This window comes from Pyxicephalus adspersus, chromosome 2 (assembly GCF_032062135.1).
Source record: "Pyxicephalus adspersus chromosome 2, UCB_Pads_2.0, whole genome shotgun sequence".
NCBI lineage: Eukaryota > Metazoa > Chordata > Amphibia > Anura > Pyxicephalidae > Pyxicephalus > Pyxicephalus adspersus.
In genome coordinates, this window is record NC_092859.1 from 136,735,793 (window position 1) to 136,756,456 (window position 20,664).

The 20,664-nt window shown below is 38.5% G+C and overlaps 1 protein-coding gene across 1 annotated transcript in view; it reads left to right on the forward strand.

Moving 5' to 3' along the window:
- Positions 1-14,629: 14,629 nt before the first annotated feature.
- Positions 14,630-20,664, forward strand: part of ITGA11 (integrin subunit alpha 11) — a 104,752-nt gene continuing 98,717 nt past the window's right edge. Inside the window, exon 1 of the mRNA XM_072402577.1 lies at positions 14,630-14,747. Coding sequence (XP_072258678.1) covers positions 14,681-14,747 — 67 coding nt within the window. The 5' untranslated portion in view covers positions 14,630-14,680. The remainder of the gene's footprint in view (positions 14,748-20,664) is intronic.

Sequence of the window (20,664 nt, forward strand, 5' to 3'; positions counted from 1 at the left end):
GGTACATGTTATTACTTGCAGCTGTATTAAAGCAACAGACCCTGAAGGAGTTCAGTCCCATAAGAAGAACATCTGTATTTATCTGTTCTAGTGTATAAGAAGTTTGCTCTTTTCATGCCTTTATAGTAAGTGGTGGTTGGGAACTGTTTTGTCTCTACGCTGCTGCACAATATTTGTATGCCAAGCAGTTACGCTGTCCTCAGCAGTCAGCTTCTTGACCCGTCGGAAAGTAGAATGGTATTCATTTAGGTTTCTGTGAGTAACACAGTGAAAACAGCTATACAAATAAATCTAAGACATGTGAGATTTCCAGCAGGCCCTGTCCTACTTATTTTCTCTTTAGTTAGTCACCTTAGATCTTCACATTCTGGAACTGAATGCTATGCTTTCAGCTTGAGCGCATTACAGGATTCTGAGCCGATCTCCATACTGCCAATAGAGAGCAATATAACTTCTAGACAATGAGCCTGATTTATTAAAGCTTTCGGAGGCTGGAGAAGATACACTTTCATCAGTGAACCTGTGTGATCCAGCAAACCTGGAATAGATTTGGTCCAAGATTGAAAGCATTTGCTAACAAATAGCAGATCACGTAAAGAAAATACATTCCAGGTTTGCTGGATCACCCAGGTTCACTAATAAAAGTTTATATTTTCCAGGCTTGGAGAGTTTTAATAAATCAGGCCCATTGTCTAGTTCTATTTCCTTCTATTGGTGGTATGGAGATTGGCTCAGAATCTTGTAATGTGCTCAAGCTGAATGCATAGCATTCAGTTCCAGAATATGAAGATGTATGGCGACTAACTTAAGAGAAAATAGGGAGGACAGTGCATGCAGCAGCATAGTTTCCACTTTCCTATGTCTGCCCCTGTAAACATGAGGGATCAGGCAGCATCTATGAAGGTTGCATTAATATGCAGTTAGAGAGTTGTTTTCCCCATTTTGACTTTTGAACAAAGTGATTTTCCTTTTAGACAAAACAGATATGCTTCTGTTTTCAATGCTAACCACTTTAAAAGTTTTGATTGGCATTCCTTCAATATTATAGGCACTGTTGTACGTTGGCCAATAGTGTCTCTGTTTATACTCAGCTCACAACCACTAGATTGAGCTGTGTCCTCATGTAAAATATGAAACAAATTCTTCCATTGGAGTTTGTTACACATTATAGATGAGGACACAGCACCATCTACTGGTGTCTAACAATAATTCACATTTAGGAGTAAATGACCCATCATTTTGCAAGCCAGCATTATTACACTACCGCTCTCAATCTTCCGGTAGGAAGTCTATATGAACACACACCTCCCCTGAAGAACTTCCTTTCTGCGAAATGCATTGGGGCAACATGGTGCCTAGACATTAGGAACTGCTTATCCAACAGCTTTTATATATTATATGTACTACCGACTTGACTTGTTTTGTGACTTGTACGAATTGTTAAAACTGTACTTTCGCCTACAATAAATTCTTTCTTTCTTTTGACCTGTTGCCTTAAAACTCTCTTTTCCGCTTGTTCTAATGAACTTTACCATTGATTTTTGTAGGGGCTTTGGCAGAAATATTTAGGGCTGAAACCATCTTTTAACTTTTAAATCTATTTGTTAAGAATTTAGAAAACAAATGACATCACTTATCTACATAGTCACCTTTCTTTGTGATGCATTTTTCCTAGGATAACTACTATATCCACAGCCCACAGTAGATTAGTGTGGTGGTCAGTAGGAAGAATGTTTGTAACATTGCTGGCCAAGAGGAAGAATGTCACCCCTACAGATAGCCAAAAATATAATTGGTGTCAGATAAACTGACCCGAGAGTCACAAAATACGCATTGTTTAAGAAAACCCCTAGCAGCCTCTGGAGGATCCATGGAACTCTGGTCTATAAGCTCAAAAATATTCTTTAGTCTTAAGGACTAATGATTTTGGTCATGATTTAAATATATATTACTGGAACATGCACTGCTCACTTTTGAGTGCTTTTCGGGTACTGGCTCGTTCCATCAATGTGCATGCATGATGGACAGATTTGGACAGTTTTTATGTGCCAGGGCAGGGCACATCTGTAGGTTTTAAGTAAATAACCTAATGAACCTGTCAGGAAGGATCTTGCTCAGACAATTAATTTTTAAGTGGAACTATATTTAAAATATGAAAAATCACATTCCAGGGCTACTCAATTGGGTCCATGATTTTGGCTGATTTTGACTATTGAACAAAGTGGTTCTCTTTTTAGCCAGTCACCATCTAGCGCAATTTTTTTTTGTAGAAATGTTAACCAAGTCATTTCCAAATCTTCATATTTCATAAAGTTTTTACTTCATACATTTTATTGTATATTGAACAATATATGATTTCCTTATACATAGATGCCACATGCCCAAAGAAGTAACATATAAACAGGAAAACAAGTAAAATAGGACTTTTAAGGCATCAAGCAATCTTATTAGCACATTTCTGTAACATACAAATGACCAACCTAAAAATATTTTAAATTAAAAACATCCAAAAACACACAAATAGAAGCTATTAATTTAATCATAGACGCCATTAATTGTTGATCGGATCTCTACAATATATTGACACATTTCACAAAATAACTAAATCTCTTCTTCAGGATGATGTGAAGAGCCTATGCATAAAATGTATATATTGTTCACTGTTTATTATCATACAAGTTTTTTACACATAAATACTTTACCCTACAAAAATTCCCAATGGTGAGTTTCCTCGCTCAAATTGACCCAGCATTACAAGATAGATTTACTGTATATTATTATATTTTGTATATTATTGTACATTTAATATTATTTATTTTATTTGTGTTTTAGTGCAGTACATTAAGAAAACATTATTTTTCCTTAGATTTAAAAAAACGCATTATGTTTAGATATGAATCTCCATTTCTTGCATTACTGAGGTCCATAGCTGAGCGACATTAATGCATTTTGGATTAAACTTCAGGATGGATGATAAACAGACTTAAAGCTTACAATGTGTTTTTGGGCTACTAGTGATGCATTTTACTAGGAACCTTTCAGACAGGAAATCTTTAGGAAAATTGTGGTGTCTGTGTGAGGAAATGATAATTTATTTACATAATGAACATATTACTTTTCAAGTTATTCAGAGGCTATGACGAGTTCCCTATCATTTGGGACAACTGCCATGCAGAGGAGCTTATTACATTGCTAGCACATGAAGTTATCAGCTCTTTATGACACCCAGGGACAGTACCAGATTTTGAAGATTTATTTTTAGGGATATTCTTGTACTTGGAAATGGCCTTGGTTTAAAATACCTGGCTAAATATACAATAAATCTTTTGTTTTCTGTATTCCAGGCACACATTATTATTATCTCTTAATGATATTTAGATCTTTTCAATCCATATTTACTGGCAAACAGATTTTAAAATGATTAAAAACATATTTTTTGTTTTTAGGAATCAAATCATCATCTAGTCTGTATTTTTTAACTGTACTATAGATGACAGAGATGCTTATAGTAAATTCTCCATGGAAAATATTTTCTTAAATTTTTACAATAATGAGATGAAATGACACCCCATTGTAAGGAATTTAATACAGAGAGAGAGGTTTGTCATTGCTGGTCTTCTTGTTGCTTCTGGCTTCAATACTCTCAGTCGCTGAATTGGAAAAAATACATAGATCATGGAAGTCAAATAAGTACAATATACTTATTTCTGAACAAAGAAAGAACTGCAGCTAGTGCATAAGCATTACAATTAGCTAAGTTCCATTTTCAAAAGGTAATGCTCAGCAATGGCAGCGTCCATAAATCCTGTGCAGGTTTTATTACTTTTCTTGTGTTTCTTATGATAAAAAAATAAATTGACATACAATATACATATAACTTGCCTACACATTTTCTTCTGTCTTTTAACACCCTCACTACTTCCCACCATTCCCTATTTCCCCTCATATTGTGTGATACATCCCCTACCTCCTATGACGTATATAGATAGTGACACAGGATGAAAGAACTGATTTAAGCAATGACATTTATATGGCATTTATATGGTCTGTCATCCATTAGCTTGATGGAACAATTAAATGCAGTGCTGGACAAGCACCCAGTTATTTGTAGTGGACAAGAGTAGACCCACCTGGAACAATACCGATCATATTACTCCCTGTTATGAGCAATAGCTGCAGTTTTAAACAGCTGTCTTTGCCGAATTTTTCATGTTGCAGAAATGCAGTGCAAATAATTCACCAAGACTAATACATATAGCCAGCAACAAGTCCCAAGGTGAGTGCCAAGAACATACCATAAATCGCTTTTGCTGATATAATTAAAATATCAAAAATTATAACACCCCACTAACTTATACGTCCACAGGACCATCATTTTCTTTATTGTTACCTTCCAGCATATTGGTCAGTAAAATAACATATATATAGCTGCCTCTTGATATAAAAATGTACTAGAAGTACATGCACAGCTCACCTTCCATAAACTGTTCTCCATGTTTCCAGAGCTTGCATTAGATCAGGGGTGTCAAACTCAGGCCCACGGGCCAAATATTTGGCCCACGAGAAAATACCAAATGTCTACTAGAGCTGGCCCGCCAGTAGATAGCACATGCACCGCTAATACTACAATACCCAAAATGCTCTGCTGGCAATGCTATCAATCAGGACCCACAAGCACCCCCTCCTCTGTTGACATTCATTAGCGACCTGCTACCATTCACATCGGGCCACCTCTCCCAAAAATGGCCAACGAAATGGACATTGATAAACTAGCATCCAAGAAGAGATTCCAGGTATCTGGCGTGGACCATCAGAGTTTAGCAAACTGAGCTATCTTTTCAATCCATATTTACTGGCAAACAGATTTTAAAATGATTAAAAACATATTTTTTGTTTTTAGGAATCAAATCATCATCTAGTCTGTATTTTTTAACTGTACTATAGATGACAGAGATGCTTATAGTAAATTCTCCATGGAAAATATTTTCTTAAATTTTTACAATAATGAGATGAAATGACACCCCATTGTAAGGAATTTAATACAGAGAGAGAGGTTTGTCATTGCTGGTCTTCTTGTTGCTTCTGGCTTCAATACTCTCAGTCGCTGAATTGGAAAAAATACATAGATCATGGAAGTCAAATAAGTACAATATACTTATTTCTGAACAAAGAAAGAACTGCAGCTAGTGCATAAGCATTACAATTAGCTAAGTTCCATTTTCAAAAGGTAATGCTCAGCAATGGCAGCGTCCATAAATCCTGTGCAGGTTTTATTACTTTTCTTGTGTTTCTTATGATAAAAAAATAAATTGACATACAATATACATATAACTTGCCTACACATTTTCTTCTGTCTTTTAACACCCTCACTACTTCCCACCATTCCCTATTTCCCCTCATATTGTGTGATACATCCCCTACCTCCTATGACGTATATAGATAGTGACACAGGATGAAAGAACTGATTTAAGCAATGACATTTATATGGCATTTATATGGTCTGTCATCCATTAGCTTGATGGAACAATTAAATGCAGTGCTGGACAAGCACCCAGTTATTTGTAGTGGACAAGAGTAGACCCACCTGGAACAATACCGATCATATTACTCCCTGTTATGAGCAATAGCTGCAGTTTTAAACAGCTGTCTTTGCCGAATTTTTCATGTTGCAGAAATGCAGTGCAAATAATTCACCAAGACTAATACATATAGCCAGCAACAAGTCCTAAGGTGAGTGCCAAGAACATACCATAAATCGCTTTTGCTGATATAATTAAAATATCAAAAATTATAACACCCCACTAACTTATACGTCCACAGGACCATCATTTTCTTTATTGTTACCTTCCAGCATATTGGTCAGTAAAATAACATATATATAGCTGCCTCTTGATATAAAAATGTACTAGAAGTACATGCACAGCTCACCTTCCATAAACTGTTCTCCATGTTTCCAGAGCTTGCATTAGATCAGGGGTGTCAAACTCAGGCCCACGGGCCAAATATTTGGCCCACGAGAAAATACCAAATGTCTACTAGAGCTGGCCCGCCAGTAGATAGCACATGCACCGCTAATACTACAATACCCAAAATGCTCTGCTGGCAATGCTATCAATCAGGACCCACAAGCACCCCCTCCTCTGTTGACATTCATTAGCGACCTGCTACCATTCACATCGGGCCACCTCTCCCAAAAATGGCCAACGAAATGGACATTGATAAACTAGCATCCAAGAAGAGATTCCAGGTATCTGGCGTGGACCATCAGAGTTTAGCAAACTGAGCTTGAGTGAAAGTTTTCATTTGTTTATGCTTTTTTGTTGTTCCTTTGTTTGTTTGTTTGTTTGTTTATGCTCTTTTCCTTGCTACTTCAAGGCATGGACTTGAATGGTTGAGTTTTCATTGAAGAAAACTAACTAAAACGCTTTGCTTGTTTCAGATAAAATTTAAGCAAAACTTAAGTTAGTTTCTTTATGAAAAGGTTCATTGTTATATCTGATGAGAAGGAAAAACTTTGTCAATTGTAGATATTTTTCAATAAATATTAAGGATGGCCTGGGACTTTGTCACCATTTTTCTTTTTGGCCCACTGTATATTTGAGTTTGACATCCCTGCATTAGATGAACCATTATCATTATAACTGCTCTAAACATAACAAACTTTGCAACACGAGTCTTGCTTCATGACCAAATGTTGACTTATTCAATACAAGAGGAGCCATAATCACAGAAGGTTGGTTATTCCATAGACTGAGTTCTGATTAGAACTCTCCTTGGGTCTCCTCTTTTCCTTCCTTTTCTTTCCCTGAGGATAGCTCTCCAGACAACCTTACAATACTCCATTCACATCATGCAGAATAATCAGATTGGAGCCTTTAGATAGGGACCTTCAGCTGAACACTTAACCCTGGATTTCAGCTGAGAGTGTGGGAGCATCAAAGGCTGATGTCACAAACTGAGGAAAAGGGAAGCTGTGTGTTCTACAGAACCTATAGGATAGTATAGGTAACTGTGATTTTTCTTTTAAATCAAAAGAATTTTAGAAGAATTCCACTCTACATCATTCTATTATCTACTCACTTCTCCCAAAGTGTTTAAAGATTGTCCTAAACCAAAACCTTTATTTAATTTTAGATGATTATGGATAGAATATTAGAAAGACAGGAATCAGGTTTATTTTGCTGTCTGTTCCTGCTGGGGATGATTCACCCTTCTATATCTGTTCAGTGAGTAGTGTCTCCCCCTATAGACTGTTTATAGCTTAAAATAAATGGCCGCCCTTCAGAGTGAAATGTGTACATAAAGTCAAACAAAAGAGAGAGGAGGGGTTTTGAGGCCAGAAATATTGTATTCAATATTTATATATTCAAAAAGGCAGTCTTCATACATATTTACATTTTTCCAAATAATTACATCCAATTACATTACAAACATAATTACATTACAAACAAAGCCGCTCCTCTATCTTTTGTTTTACTTTATGTACTCTGTTCATGTGACCACTGGCAGAAGGAGATGAAGTGATGAAAAATCTAAAATTGCTTTGCTAATTGGAATGGAGTGGTAATCTTTCAATGAAGATATTTGTTCTGGTGACAGATGTCTTAGAGGGGATAACGCTCTCTCTTTGGATTGTTTTCTTCATACTTTCTGTCATGTTTTCAGGATACAAAATCTCCTTCTGCCAGTGGTCACTTGAACAGATAAAGTCTGTCATTTGCAACCCCTATTTATTGTACAGCACTGCGTAATATGTTGAAGCTATATAAATCTTGTTTATTATTAATAATAATATTAATAATATTATTATTAATAATAATATTAATAATAATAATAATAATAATAATAAAGAAATCTCCCTATTAGGTCATTATATTTAGCCATCCCCTATAGCTACATAGTCATCCAAGGTGGATTTAGGCAAAGAACAACATTTTCATGATTACAAATACATTTAGTTATTAGTTGGTAGCATTGTCAGTACAAACCTTACTACAAATGGTGCTGTGTTTGTATGTAATCTACTAATAGAAAGATACTCCAACACTGCGCACAACTACCTAGGACCAACCTACCAACATTCTTGCTATAGGGCTTAGGAAATACTTAGACAACCCTTAACAAACACTTTAGTTTGAAAAACAAGGGAGGCGCAGCGTGACGTCAGTGTTGTATAAAGTTGTATGAGGTCTATGCTTCAGTATTGTTTCCACCATTACAACAGGCAATGGCATCAAATAGTTTGACTTTGATAACTATCATTTCTTGTTTGGTCTTAGATTCGAATGAAATAATCTCATAATGAGTGAGAAAAAGCAAACAAATATTTTGCATTTCTTTAGTAATACCAAAGATAATGATAACTAATGATAATAGTAACAATAGTAATACTTCACTTAACTGTGAGCTGATCAATGAATCAGAGCCTCCATTGTCCTGGTCAGGCACCATTAGGAAGATCATTATTTTACAAATGTATTTATCTTTTAAAAAAAAATCATATTAATGGTCCTTGGGTTTTAAAATGATGAATTTAGTGGTCTGTGAGGTGCGAAAGGTTGGAGATTGCTGTTTTATATTGCAGTTATAACTACAAACAGACCACCAAGTGCTCCTTAAAGCCTACCATTTACAAGGCTTAGATCCCTATTTAATATACAGTGCTGCGTAATAAGTTGCCGCTATTTAAATACTGTTTAATAATAATGATAATAATAATATATTTTGATGATATAGGTGGTACTTAATGATGAAAAAAATCTGGTCTGAATAAGTAAAGCATTGGGAGATGGCCCGGATTGGCAAGGACATGCTCAGTTTTATTGGATCATTTTGATATTCTCAGCAGAGATAATAATTATTCTTGTCTTTTAACATTAGCGCATAGACATTGGAGGGTTAATGGCTACTGTTTATGTCAGTGGTGGGCTGAAGCTGAAAATGTTCCATCATTGTGTGTGGAAAAATATTAATGATGAAGATGAATCGGTGGTTAGGTCATAACCATGGCACATTGTGACATTCCAAGGGTTTATCATCCGTCCCTTTATTAAAGCGTTTTTTTCCTGATTTATAGACGGTTCTTCTGATCCACATATGTCCTAGGAGGCCTGTTCCATCTCTTTCCTGAACATTCCTCTCTGTCCCTTGCATTGCGCAAGGTATGCTATAAACAGATAAAATATTCCTGTACAAATTCTTTCCCTATCCTCACATCAGACTGAATCCACATTTAATCACATTAACTCTTCCTGTCTGATGTTCCGACACATCCATGTCTAGGAATGAGATCACCTTTTGCCACAGGCACACATTGTGGTGTTAATGGGTTAAATATGAAATTTCTTGTGGGTTTCTGGGTCCGGAAGAGCGAGATGTGATCCAGAACTAGGAGAGCACATTCAGTCTCCTCTTATTTTTATCTTTGATTGAGTAATTTTGACCTAGTATGTTTCTTTTTATACATGATTAGGTTTCCTTACCCTATATGTTCTTTATTTTAAGCGGTATTTTCTTTATACGGACAACAATGTGACACGATTGCAAGTTGGAAGGGTTGCATAATAAATATTGAAACCGTAACTGTCTACATGAGTCTTTTCTTTGTAGTGTTTTCACTACTGTGTATCAGATTAGAAAGTCCTATCAGGAATTGTTTAGTGTTTCTGATGGGTGATGTTCAAGTGCATAAAATAAATAATTTGTGGACCATAGAAAAAAAGAGGTCCATACCTTACCTATAGTCTATATTAAAATCATCCCCAGTTGAAAAAGTAAACATTTGTCATTCTATGGGGAACAACCTGAAATTCTAATTGTGTACCCAGCTCCATGACACTTTATCTTCTGCTTTGATCTCCTCCTGAAACTTTATCATGTGTGGTTGTACCCAGGCATTATTCCTGTTCTGCTGCCTAACATATCGGCAGTATTTTTTATCGGGAGTTTTTTTCAGAGGCAGTGTTTTTCAACCAGGGATCCTCCAGAGGTTTTTAGGGGTTCATTGAGTAATAAGCAATTTGTGCCTCTCATGTCAGTTTAAGTGACACTTATCCTTTTGGATATCTGTAAGGTGGAAAAATATTTATACAGCACTGCTTAATATGTTAGGGCTATATAAATTCTGTTGATTAATAATATTATTAATAATAGTAATATTTAAATTTTTCTTCACAATAGTCAGCAATGTAAGATGTTGTCTCACTGATCACCACACTAATGTCCTGTAAACTGTACATATAGTAATTATGGTAGGGGTTCCCTGAGACCTGAATGTTATTTCAAAGGGTTTCCCATGACCAGGGTAGCTCAGATCTTTGCCCCCTTCCTCCAGAACTTTCTTCCCACTTAACTTTCCCCCCACCTAAACACTTCCCCCCACATCCAACTTTTCCTGCACTTAAAACTTTTTCCCCACCTAAAACCTTTCCCTCCCACTTAATTCTTCGCCTAACTCTCACTCCCCCCACCCCCATTGCCTACCAGCCTCCCCCCTTAAGAACACACGGACACCTGCTTGGGTTTAAAATGGCTGACAAGCAGCCGTTCATTTAAACAAAGATAAACATTTTTAATAACCATAAATAAAAATAATATAACTTTATAAAATACCATATATTTAACATGAACAAGCATATAAATATTCAAAATTATTCCAATATTAACATAACACTTACATTTTCAGATTTGCTAACATATAAAAACTTTCCTTAATACTTATAAATAACTGTTAACCAAAACGCCTTATTTAAACACTGTGCCCAATTGCATTATTTCCAACTTCATTTCAAGTTTTTTAACCACAAAGCTGCAGATCTAGGAAAGGTAAAGTCTGCTCCACCAAATGTAATTTACTATTTTGAACCACAATGGCCCCCAGCCGCCCAGCACCGCCACAGGGGCCCCACCATAACACCATTAATGGGAACCCTAACACTGGGTTGCCCTTCCAAAATGACCAATAGGAAGCTTACCCTCCTAGACCCAACCGCCATACATCCTAACCATAAATAAAGGGAGGATGGGTGGGAAATTATTCTTTCCACAAAAAACTGTCCCTCACTTCAGTTGGACCCACTACTTAACCTCTCCACTCTCCGCACTCCCGACCCAGCCCCTAATTACTCCCTCCTTTCTCTCCTCACTTACACGTAACCCTTACCACACTTGCTGGGGGCTACCTTCGCACTCCTGTCATGACTGCCCCAGGCCTAGTCCCTTGCTGCAGGCCTCCCTATAGTAAAAAGGTTGAGAAACACTGATCTAAAGAGTTTCAGCGACTGACTGCTAGTCATTGGTTTGAGGTTTGGTAATGACACTGCTGATTACTCTTTTACTAAGGCCTTGCTGAAGAGGAAACTGTACCTGTGGACTTGCAGTGCAAGGCTGTCCATAAATTGACCCAATAACTCAATAAAACCTAAAATTGAACAAAACAAGTGATTACAAACAGTGATGGAAAAAAGTTGTGGACAGAATATCTATTTTTTGGGCCAAATGTGTTTGCACGTTAGATAGTTTTTCCTCTCATCTCCAAATTGAGCCAGTGTGGGGTTCATTCAGATATGATCATGTTATACCCAAACTGAAAATAACAAAAGATCCCACACTACATTTCTCTTCTCTACATTAGAAACCATGTGTCTATATGAGGAGGTAAAGCTACACAGGAGGTAGGTGTTGAGCAATTATAGGATCTCCTAACAAGAAATTAAAAACCTAGGAGAAGTCCTAAGTGTGTGTGGCTAGGTGCACTGCTACCAACAAAAAAACCTACCCAATGGGTTTTTGAATTGGAAAAGTTACTTGTTACTTGTAATTTGCATCAGTTAACACGACATAGATATAGTAAATCAACAAAAGATATGCTTTAAGAATTCACCTTGTTGTATTAGTTGGGCTTTAATTAATGTTTTTTTTATCTACTTTTCCAGTTGCTTCTTTAAAATTACCTTAACAGTTCTCGGGGAAGGAGCTTAGACCTGGGGAAGAACGGTCATGCTCCTATACCCAGATGGTGCATAGCAAAAGACATGGTAGGTTAGTAATAGAAAAAAGGTCACATTCAGGGCAGTCCATAGGCAATAGTGGTGACTGGCCTTTTGATTGATATTTTGGGGTACACAGTTCTGGTCCTCTTTAAAATTGCAACATCAAACTGCATCCTATAGGTGTCACCCCAGCACGACATGGTTACGTGATCAGCTGTATCTCTCAACAATGTGTACAGGTAGTCCTCGGGTTACATACGAGATAGGGACTGTAGGTTTGTTCTTAAGTTGAGTTTGTATGTAAGTTGGAACAGGTACAATATTTTCATAAATGCAATTAGGACAGATGTTTGTCTCAACATATTATAAGGCAGTGTGGTGTCAGTTACTGTATAAAATACTCACTGTGAGTTAATCACCAACAAAGCAAAAGAAAAAAACTTTATGGAGCTTTAATTACCTTCTGGAGCAAGCTGAGCTTTGATATGCAAAAAGAAACAACTGCAGAGTTTGTCTTGGTCATTGAAGAGTTACAAGAGGCTGCAGAGCAGCTCAGTCCTTAAGATCACCCACAACCTCAGCTGTGTACCAAAAGACTTCTTCTGCAAGTCATGCAAACCGCCCCCCTCCCCCCATCAAGCCTCCTCCTGCACATGAGCAAACAGGGTAGCCCCGTTCATATCTAGGAGTCATCCATATGTCAGATGTCCTTAACTCAGGGACTACCTGTATTGCAAAAACTGTTTATCTCCTACATTTTCTCGCTAACACCTTACTATCTTAAAGTACAAAAAAATACAGGTTCATTCAAACTCATGTATCAACTATTTTTAGTGCTAAAATGTAGGCTTCACTGTACAGACCAAATTTCAATTTTACGGGAGAATTCTAAGCTCCTAGGAATTTATAGGTTTCACAAAGAACACTGTAATTGACCCTGGTACAAAAGTTACCTTGTAAGATTCTTTCCTCTCAGTTTGTCATTTTCCTGTGCAGATTTGCATATATTGTGTATACTAAAAACTAAAACCGAAAGAATCAATTTTCTGGATTTTATTTTTTCTGTTATTTTCCAACTAATTGAACATTTTACATATTTTTCTTTCTTACAGTAGAAGGATAGGATTTCTAATACAAATACCTCCTAACACAAATCAGGATTCTAGGTAGACATCATTTAATTCTAATAAAAAATGTTTTGAAGTAATTTGGATGTGACTTATTTATGATCTACTCTAGTCCTAGAGGCATCCATTGGGGCTGATTTGCTAAGGGAATTTTGGCTTTTCACTTACCATGGTGAATTATCATCTTGCAAGGCATAATTCACTTAGCTTAGTGATTTTGGTGAAAGTACACTTTGCAAATCACATTCACCTGGACTTGCTAACACCCCTAAAATACCCAATGAGATTCACATAAAAACGAAAAGGTTGGGGATTTTTCACTTCTCTATTCAAAATTAAAGCAAAAGTTTAGATGTACTTTAAAGTGAATGGCTGGACATATAAACTGGTAATAATTTTAGTGTGCAATGGAAGGAACAGTGTTGAATGACAACCTTATAATACAAAGCCCATCAGAAAGTTTATAGCTTTTGTACCCTGCGGTGAAAATCTTAAAAGAGTGTGCTGTAGTATTGAAGTCTATCTTGTTGCAATAGATAAGGCAATTATGTCATTAAAATCAAACTATAAACAGATGTGTCCCCTGCAAAGAGGATAGTAAATACCTCTCCTGCTGCCTACACCTCTGAACACTGCTGTAATATTGAGAAATTGCCACCTGTGCAGAGAGAACAACAGGTACATGTCTGAATAAATCACCTAAATATAAAAATACACTTTTAATGGTGTATTTAAAGCTGATCTCCAGATAGGAGAAGTTCTTTGTTGGAGTTTCTATACACATTCATTTTGTTTGGTTACATAGAGTGGGCACATTTTAATATATCTGGTAGGTTTCAATTGCAGTCTGTAAGCACCCTATTGAGATTTTGTCTCATTCACTGTTACCAGGATAGAAAGCAAGAGGAAATCTCAAGAGATAACATAGACATACAAACAAAAAGTTTGCAAAAATCTTTAATCTTTCCAATTTTATCTAAAATTAGAAAAATAAATTAGGTCTAGAGTTCCACTTTAGATCAGAGATGTTGGAATGTATACTTTTATTCTTTTCAACAAATATTTAAGAACTGTGCCAGAATGTTATAATGACTCTGAATGAGAACTTCTATTGTGTAATGTGATGTGTCCAGATGTGAAATAATGACAAACTGCCATTGAATGACAATCATAGCAGATGCTTTGGTGATCATTCTGGCAAGATGATAAAAGATGAGCAGGTAACGCAAGTATTTGCCTTACGAAAGCTGCATTCATCTGAATTTCTTCATTTCTGTATATGATCTGACTCAGGGGTGCTATTTAGGGGGCCACAGTAAAAGGGTTCAGATTCTTTGTCTTTAATTGATGACCTTATGATTAATGTCCTCTCACTGCCCACTGTTTTGCTCTTGTCCTGTCCTCTGTACCACATACACCTCCTACCAAAGTCTGGTCCTCCCACTTCCTCTGTCTGCTATGAAACTCTGAAGTTTGGGAGCCAGGGAATAAAGGAGACTAAAGTGGGAAAGTGGCAGCTTCTCCAGCTACTGGTCTGGCAGAGGTATCCCCCACAGACACACAATGAGGATCTGGAGTATGGACCATTGGAGAGGGCTCCTCATGGCCTGGATGGTGTGCCTCCTACCAGGTGAGCTGCACTAACTACTAAATCTATTCTAAGACTAACTTATAGAAAAGACACATCATCTTCTGCTTAACCCTCTCTGGTCCAGGGAACCGGGAAGTGAGAATGGGGGTTAAATGGCAGCTTCTCCAGATAATGGTCTAGCATAGGTATTACCTAGAAGCACTCAATGAGGGTCTGGACCATGGACCTCTGGAGAGGGTTCCTCATTACCTAGATGAGCTGCACTGACAGCTGGTTACTCTAAGAGAAACTCATAGAAAAGACACATCATCTTCTGCTTAACCCTCTCTGGTCCAGGGAACGGAGAAGTGGGAATGAGGATTAAATGGCAGGTTCTCCAGAGAATGATCTGGGAAGGCTATTACCTACAATGGGGCTCAGGACTATGGACCTCTGGAGAGGGTTCCTCATTACCTAGATGAGCTGCACTGACAGGTGAAGTTACTCTAAGAGAAACTCATAGAAAAGACACATCATCTTCTGCTTAACCCTTTCTGGTCCTGGGGCAGGTGAGGGGTTAAGTGGCGGCTTCTTCAAATACTGATCTGGCAGTGGTATTACTTAGAGGTGCTCATTGAGGATCTGGACGTATAGAGAGGGTTCCTCATTGCCTAGATGGGCTGCACTGATTGCTGAACTTATTCTAAGAAAAACTCTTAGAAAAGACACATCATCTTCAGCTTAACCCTCTCTGGTCCAGGGAACAGGGTTAAATGGCAGCTTCTCCAGATAATGGTCTGGCAGTGGTATTACCTACAGGCACTCAATGAGGCTCTGGATTATGGACCTCTGCAGTGGGTTCCCCATTGCCTAGATGGGCTGCACTGATTGCTGAACCTATGAGAGAAACTCATAGAAGACACATTATCTTCTATTTAACTCTCGCTGGTCCAGGAATGGGAAAGAGGAACGGGGGATAAATGGCAGCTCCTCCAGGTAATGATCTGGGAGAAGTGTTACCTACAATAGGGCTCTGGAGAATATGGACCTTTAAAGAGGGTTTTTATTGCCTAGATGAACTGCACTGACAGCTGAACTTATTCTAAGAGAAACTCATAGAAAAGACACATCATCTTCTGTTTAACCGTCTCGCTTCCAGGGAACAGGAAAGGGGGAAATGAGGTTTAAATGGCAGCTTCTCCAAATAATGGTCTGGCAGAGGAATTACCTACAATGAGGGTCTGGACTATGGATCTCTGGAGAGGGCTCCTCACTGCCTGCATGATGTTCCTTCTGCCAGGTGGTCAATTTACTGGTCTGGTATAGGTATTACCTACAGGAACCCAATGAGGATCTAGAATATGGACCTCTAGAAAAGAGATTCTCACTACCTGGCTGGTGTGCCTGCTGCCAGGTACAAACTTCAGAACTTTTTCTAAAACAGCCAATTCCTAGCTCATACATAATATACACATCTTTATCTGCTTAGCCCACTCTAGTCCAGGTAGATAGTGGTCTGGCTGAGGTGTTACCTACTTACAAAATCTGGACTACAGACCACTAAAACAGTTCCGTGTCTAGGGAGCAGGGGGGGTAAATGGTAGTTTCCAGACACATTATCTACTGCTTAACCCCCTGCGATCCAGGGACTGGGTTAGGTTGCAGCTTTTCTAGAAGATGTATTACCTGCAGATGCACAATGGGAGTCTGCAGTATGGACCACTGGAGAAAGGTTCCTCACTGCGTGCATGCTGTGGCTACTACCAGGTGCACTGCACTAACTGCTGCACCTATTCTAAGAGAAAATCCTACAAAAGACACACCATCTCCTGCTTAACCTTCTGTGGTCCAGGGAGCAGGGGGGTTAGGTGGACAATGAGAGTCTAGAGGATAGACAACTAGAGAGGGTTCCTCACCGCCTGCATGGTGTGTCACCTGCCAGGTGAGCTGCACTAACTACTGTAAGATAAATTTACAGACTAACATCATCTCCTGATTAACCTGCTGTGGACCAGGGAGGTTAGGTGGCAGCATCTTTATCATAGGTATACCCCACAGATGTACAATACAAATCTAGAATATGGACCACTGGAGAGGGTTTTTCACTGTCTGCATGCTGTATCTCCTACCAGGTGAGCTGCACTGACTGCTGGACCTATTCTAAGTCAAAATTCATACAAAAGACTCATTATCTCCTGGCTAACCCTCTCTGTGGTCCAGGGACCTGCTTCTAATATTAGGATGCTATTGGTCTCTAATAACAATATTCTCATAATGCTAAAGTGCTGGAGAAAGCCAGAGCTCAATGAAAATCGCTTAAATATGTTTAAATGACCTTTGCAATTGTTTCTAAGTTCTGGCATGCTTAGGAAAAGAATTTGCTGGATCTCTATGGGAAAAATAAGAGGAAATGTACTTTCATTTTTTTTAAAGCGAACCTGTCCATCTGGGTTCAGGGAAAGTCTGCATTGGATAACATTTTTATTTAGCAGTGATGTCTATGGGGGTTTTGCTGGAGGGGTAGCCAAGAGTAGTACAATATGAACACATCAGGAAATGGGTTGGAAGTTGGCATTATTACATTCCAGGTGCCAGGTGGGTGCAGGGATGAATGCAATATATGAAGGAGAAAGAAGTGACTATGTGGCATGTGTGAGTTGCTGAAAGTAAATTTATTCTGCAATGGTTTAGAGTCTGTGTCTTTAATAAGGAGGACTCTTCCCTCCCTGTCTCAAGCTGGACTGACCCGACTGATGCACATCTGGCAGTAACTGGAAACAAAATCCCAGAGCAAAGCAGAAATAGGAAGAGCAGGGGGCTCCAGAGATGAAAGGCAGGAATATGGACAAAGTGGGGTAGGGGGTAGGGGGTGCAGAGATTGGCATCCTCTGAACATGCTGCACGATTTGGGGAGCTCAGGACCGAAAGGAGGCAGTGGAGCACAGGTTGCAAATTGTATGAACTAGTCAGAAGTGTATCAGAGGAGACAGATTGTCACCCAGGATATACATAGTGTCACCAGGAGAAGAAAGCTGTGCTGGGGACATGAGAGCTATCTGCAGCACAGATTTATGAATGCAGAAAAAGCACTAACAAACCTGAGAGATGGAGCTGGATCAATAATAATACCATTTTCCATGACTGCATACAACAAATGTACTTTTATAGGTCAGTGAACAATGTAGCAATGAAGTCATACATGCAATTTTTGATACTCACCTGTAGGTGGCGCTGTTTGATGTCCTTATTATATTACTGTACCATGCTAAGGCTCAGAACAAATACTGGTGCTCTCGCCAGGAAGTTAAAAGCGCTTATAAAAGTCTACTAGCTTGCTCATGTACTAGGTCGTTAACAGCGCCTGTTGAGGTCTGAGCCCGCACTTTATATGAACTGTTTAAAATTTACTTTTTTATTTTTTTATTAATTCGATTGAATTTAGTATAGACCACTCATTTAAAAAATCTTAAAAAATGTTCTAGGAGTTCAGAACATCAACCCCTGGGTGTGTTCTGGAGTTTAGTGTACAAGAACCTACAAGCCCATTGGATTTCTAGTTGGAGCAATGTATTTTTTTATTATTTGCACTTATCAAACAGATAAAACAGAATGGACACAACTTTCAGTGTTTAGGTTTAGATGCAGGTAGCACCCAGGTTACATACGACATAGGGACTGTGGGTTTGTTCTTAACTTGAATTTGCATGTAAGTTGGAACAGGTACATTATTTTAATAAACGCAACTGAGACAGGTTTTTGTCTCAACATATTATTAGGCAGCAGGTGTCAGTTACTGTAAAAAAATCCACACTGTAAGTTAATCACAAACAAAGTAAAAAAAAAAAATCTTTATGAAGCCTGGACATTCGTTAACTTCTGGAGTAAGCTGTGCTTTGATATGCAAAAAGAAACAACTTCTGGGGTTTTCTTGGTAAATAAACAGTTACAAGAGGCTGCAGAAAGAGCTCAGCCCCCTAAGATCACCCGCAACCTCAGCTGTGCTTAGCAAAAGATTTCTTCTGCAAGTCATGCAAACTGCCCCTTCACCCCATCAAGCCTCCATACTGCACACTAGTGAGCAGGGAACCCCTGTTTGTATCTAGGAGTCTTCCGTATGTCAGATGTCCTTAACCCGGGGACTACCTGTACTTTATGGGGTCTTATTATAAAGCAGTGAAATTAGAAAGGTGACAGGCTTATTTCATGTCTCCCCTTTTAATCTATGTTTAAAAAACAAAGCTAATTACCTTTGCAGCACAGCTGTTCAGATTGCCCATAAAACCTTCTGTCACCTACAGATTTTGGTCTCATTTAGAAGAATCCTATCACTAGAACACTAAATGGCCTTTCCATCCCCATGTTGGAAAACTGTGAGGTTTGCCACTCTTTTGTGCTCAGCAAACTGCTCTTGTACACCCAGGAGCAGCCAAGCAAGCACATTTCCATACATCTTCCAACAGCAACTGTGCACCCAAAAGTGTCTTGTCCTCTTTGGGAACCGGGCCTGCAATCTGCTCCAGCTGCATTCAAAAAATGGTTTCCAGAGTCTGGGACCATGGTTGAAACTTCAGCAGAATTCTCTGGTTAACCGTGGGTATGAAATGGCCCTTTATCATTCATTGAGCTTACAGACTTGACCGATTGGACTGGTTCAGGTTGGTAAAACAGCCAGTTATTATAAATAATAATGTGTTGAAGTAGTCATCTGATTAAAGAAAAGAGATTCTTTTTAAAATCATTGTCAAAACTCTGTGCACCAAATTGTGATGTTTATTTTCATGGGCACAATGGAAATATGGAATTCAAATGGCAAGCATATCAGATCTCTCCCATCTTACACACATGCATTTCTTTATCAAACTGAGGTGTAACAGGGTGGAATTCAGCTTTAATTCTCAATATCAGCTTTTTTCTTATACAAAGTGGACAAACTATCCATGGGTGGTCTGATGCTAAATGAAAGAAGTTACCTAATTTAGATTTTGCCAATCAGATGAGGCTGATTGAGCACTTGGTTGGTAACTTTCAGCGACGTTCAGCTCTAGCCATGGGAACCCAAAGATTTTATTAGTGTTCAATAATATGTATCAACATCATTAGGGTAGAAAGCCTTCTCAGATGAATTGTGGGTCACCAGTTTCCCTATTGCCATAGCTGATCTTTGTAACCACCCATGGACTTTAGAAGATGTTGCTTCAAAAGTTTATAACCTTTTGCCATGTGAAGCTGCTGAGTTACCTTGAGTTGCAGTGTCTATTGGTTTTGTATTTATTCCTGCAGGTGCTCACAGGTGTGTCTTGCGCTGCATATTTGCAGTTTATATATACAGTAGGTATGCCAAAAATCTGCATCATATATTCACTGGCTGTGTAGTAACAAGACAAGCCTGCTGCACTTTCTATTATTGTGTATACAAAAAAACAAAAAGTTTGAGCATTTTTACAGCCACAATTACTGCAAATGTTGACTTTCAGGACAAAAACAAGAATACCTCCTATCCTGGACAGTAGATCAAGGTGTGCTCCTTGACCATGACTGTCCACAGTGGCCACCGGTCAATATCTTCCACTTGGGACCCTTTCACACTCTTCTACCATGTGGTTGGCAGCTCCTGGGCACACATCAAACTACTGCTGTGCATCTGGGATTGGCAAACTGCACCACTGGCATCCACCTGTGCATACAGCTCTGGTCACAATTCAGTTTTTTAAAACAGCAAGTGCTTGGCCAAAAGCGACTTGTTGCTATTGGGAACCATGCCCCAGTTGCATGCGGACATGTGCAAGAAATGGTTTCCAATTGCTCTCATGCACTTGGATGGAAGAGCTGCAGACTGCAGTTGAGCCTCCTGCAGAACAAAGTGGCTCACCATAGGTGCAAAATGGCTCCTGGTCTCTTTCTACCTCTACTATTTAGAATTATTCAAATACACTTATGGTTAGCTTTTAGCAGCTGGATGCAAAAGAAATTAGGTTGG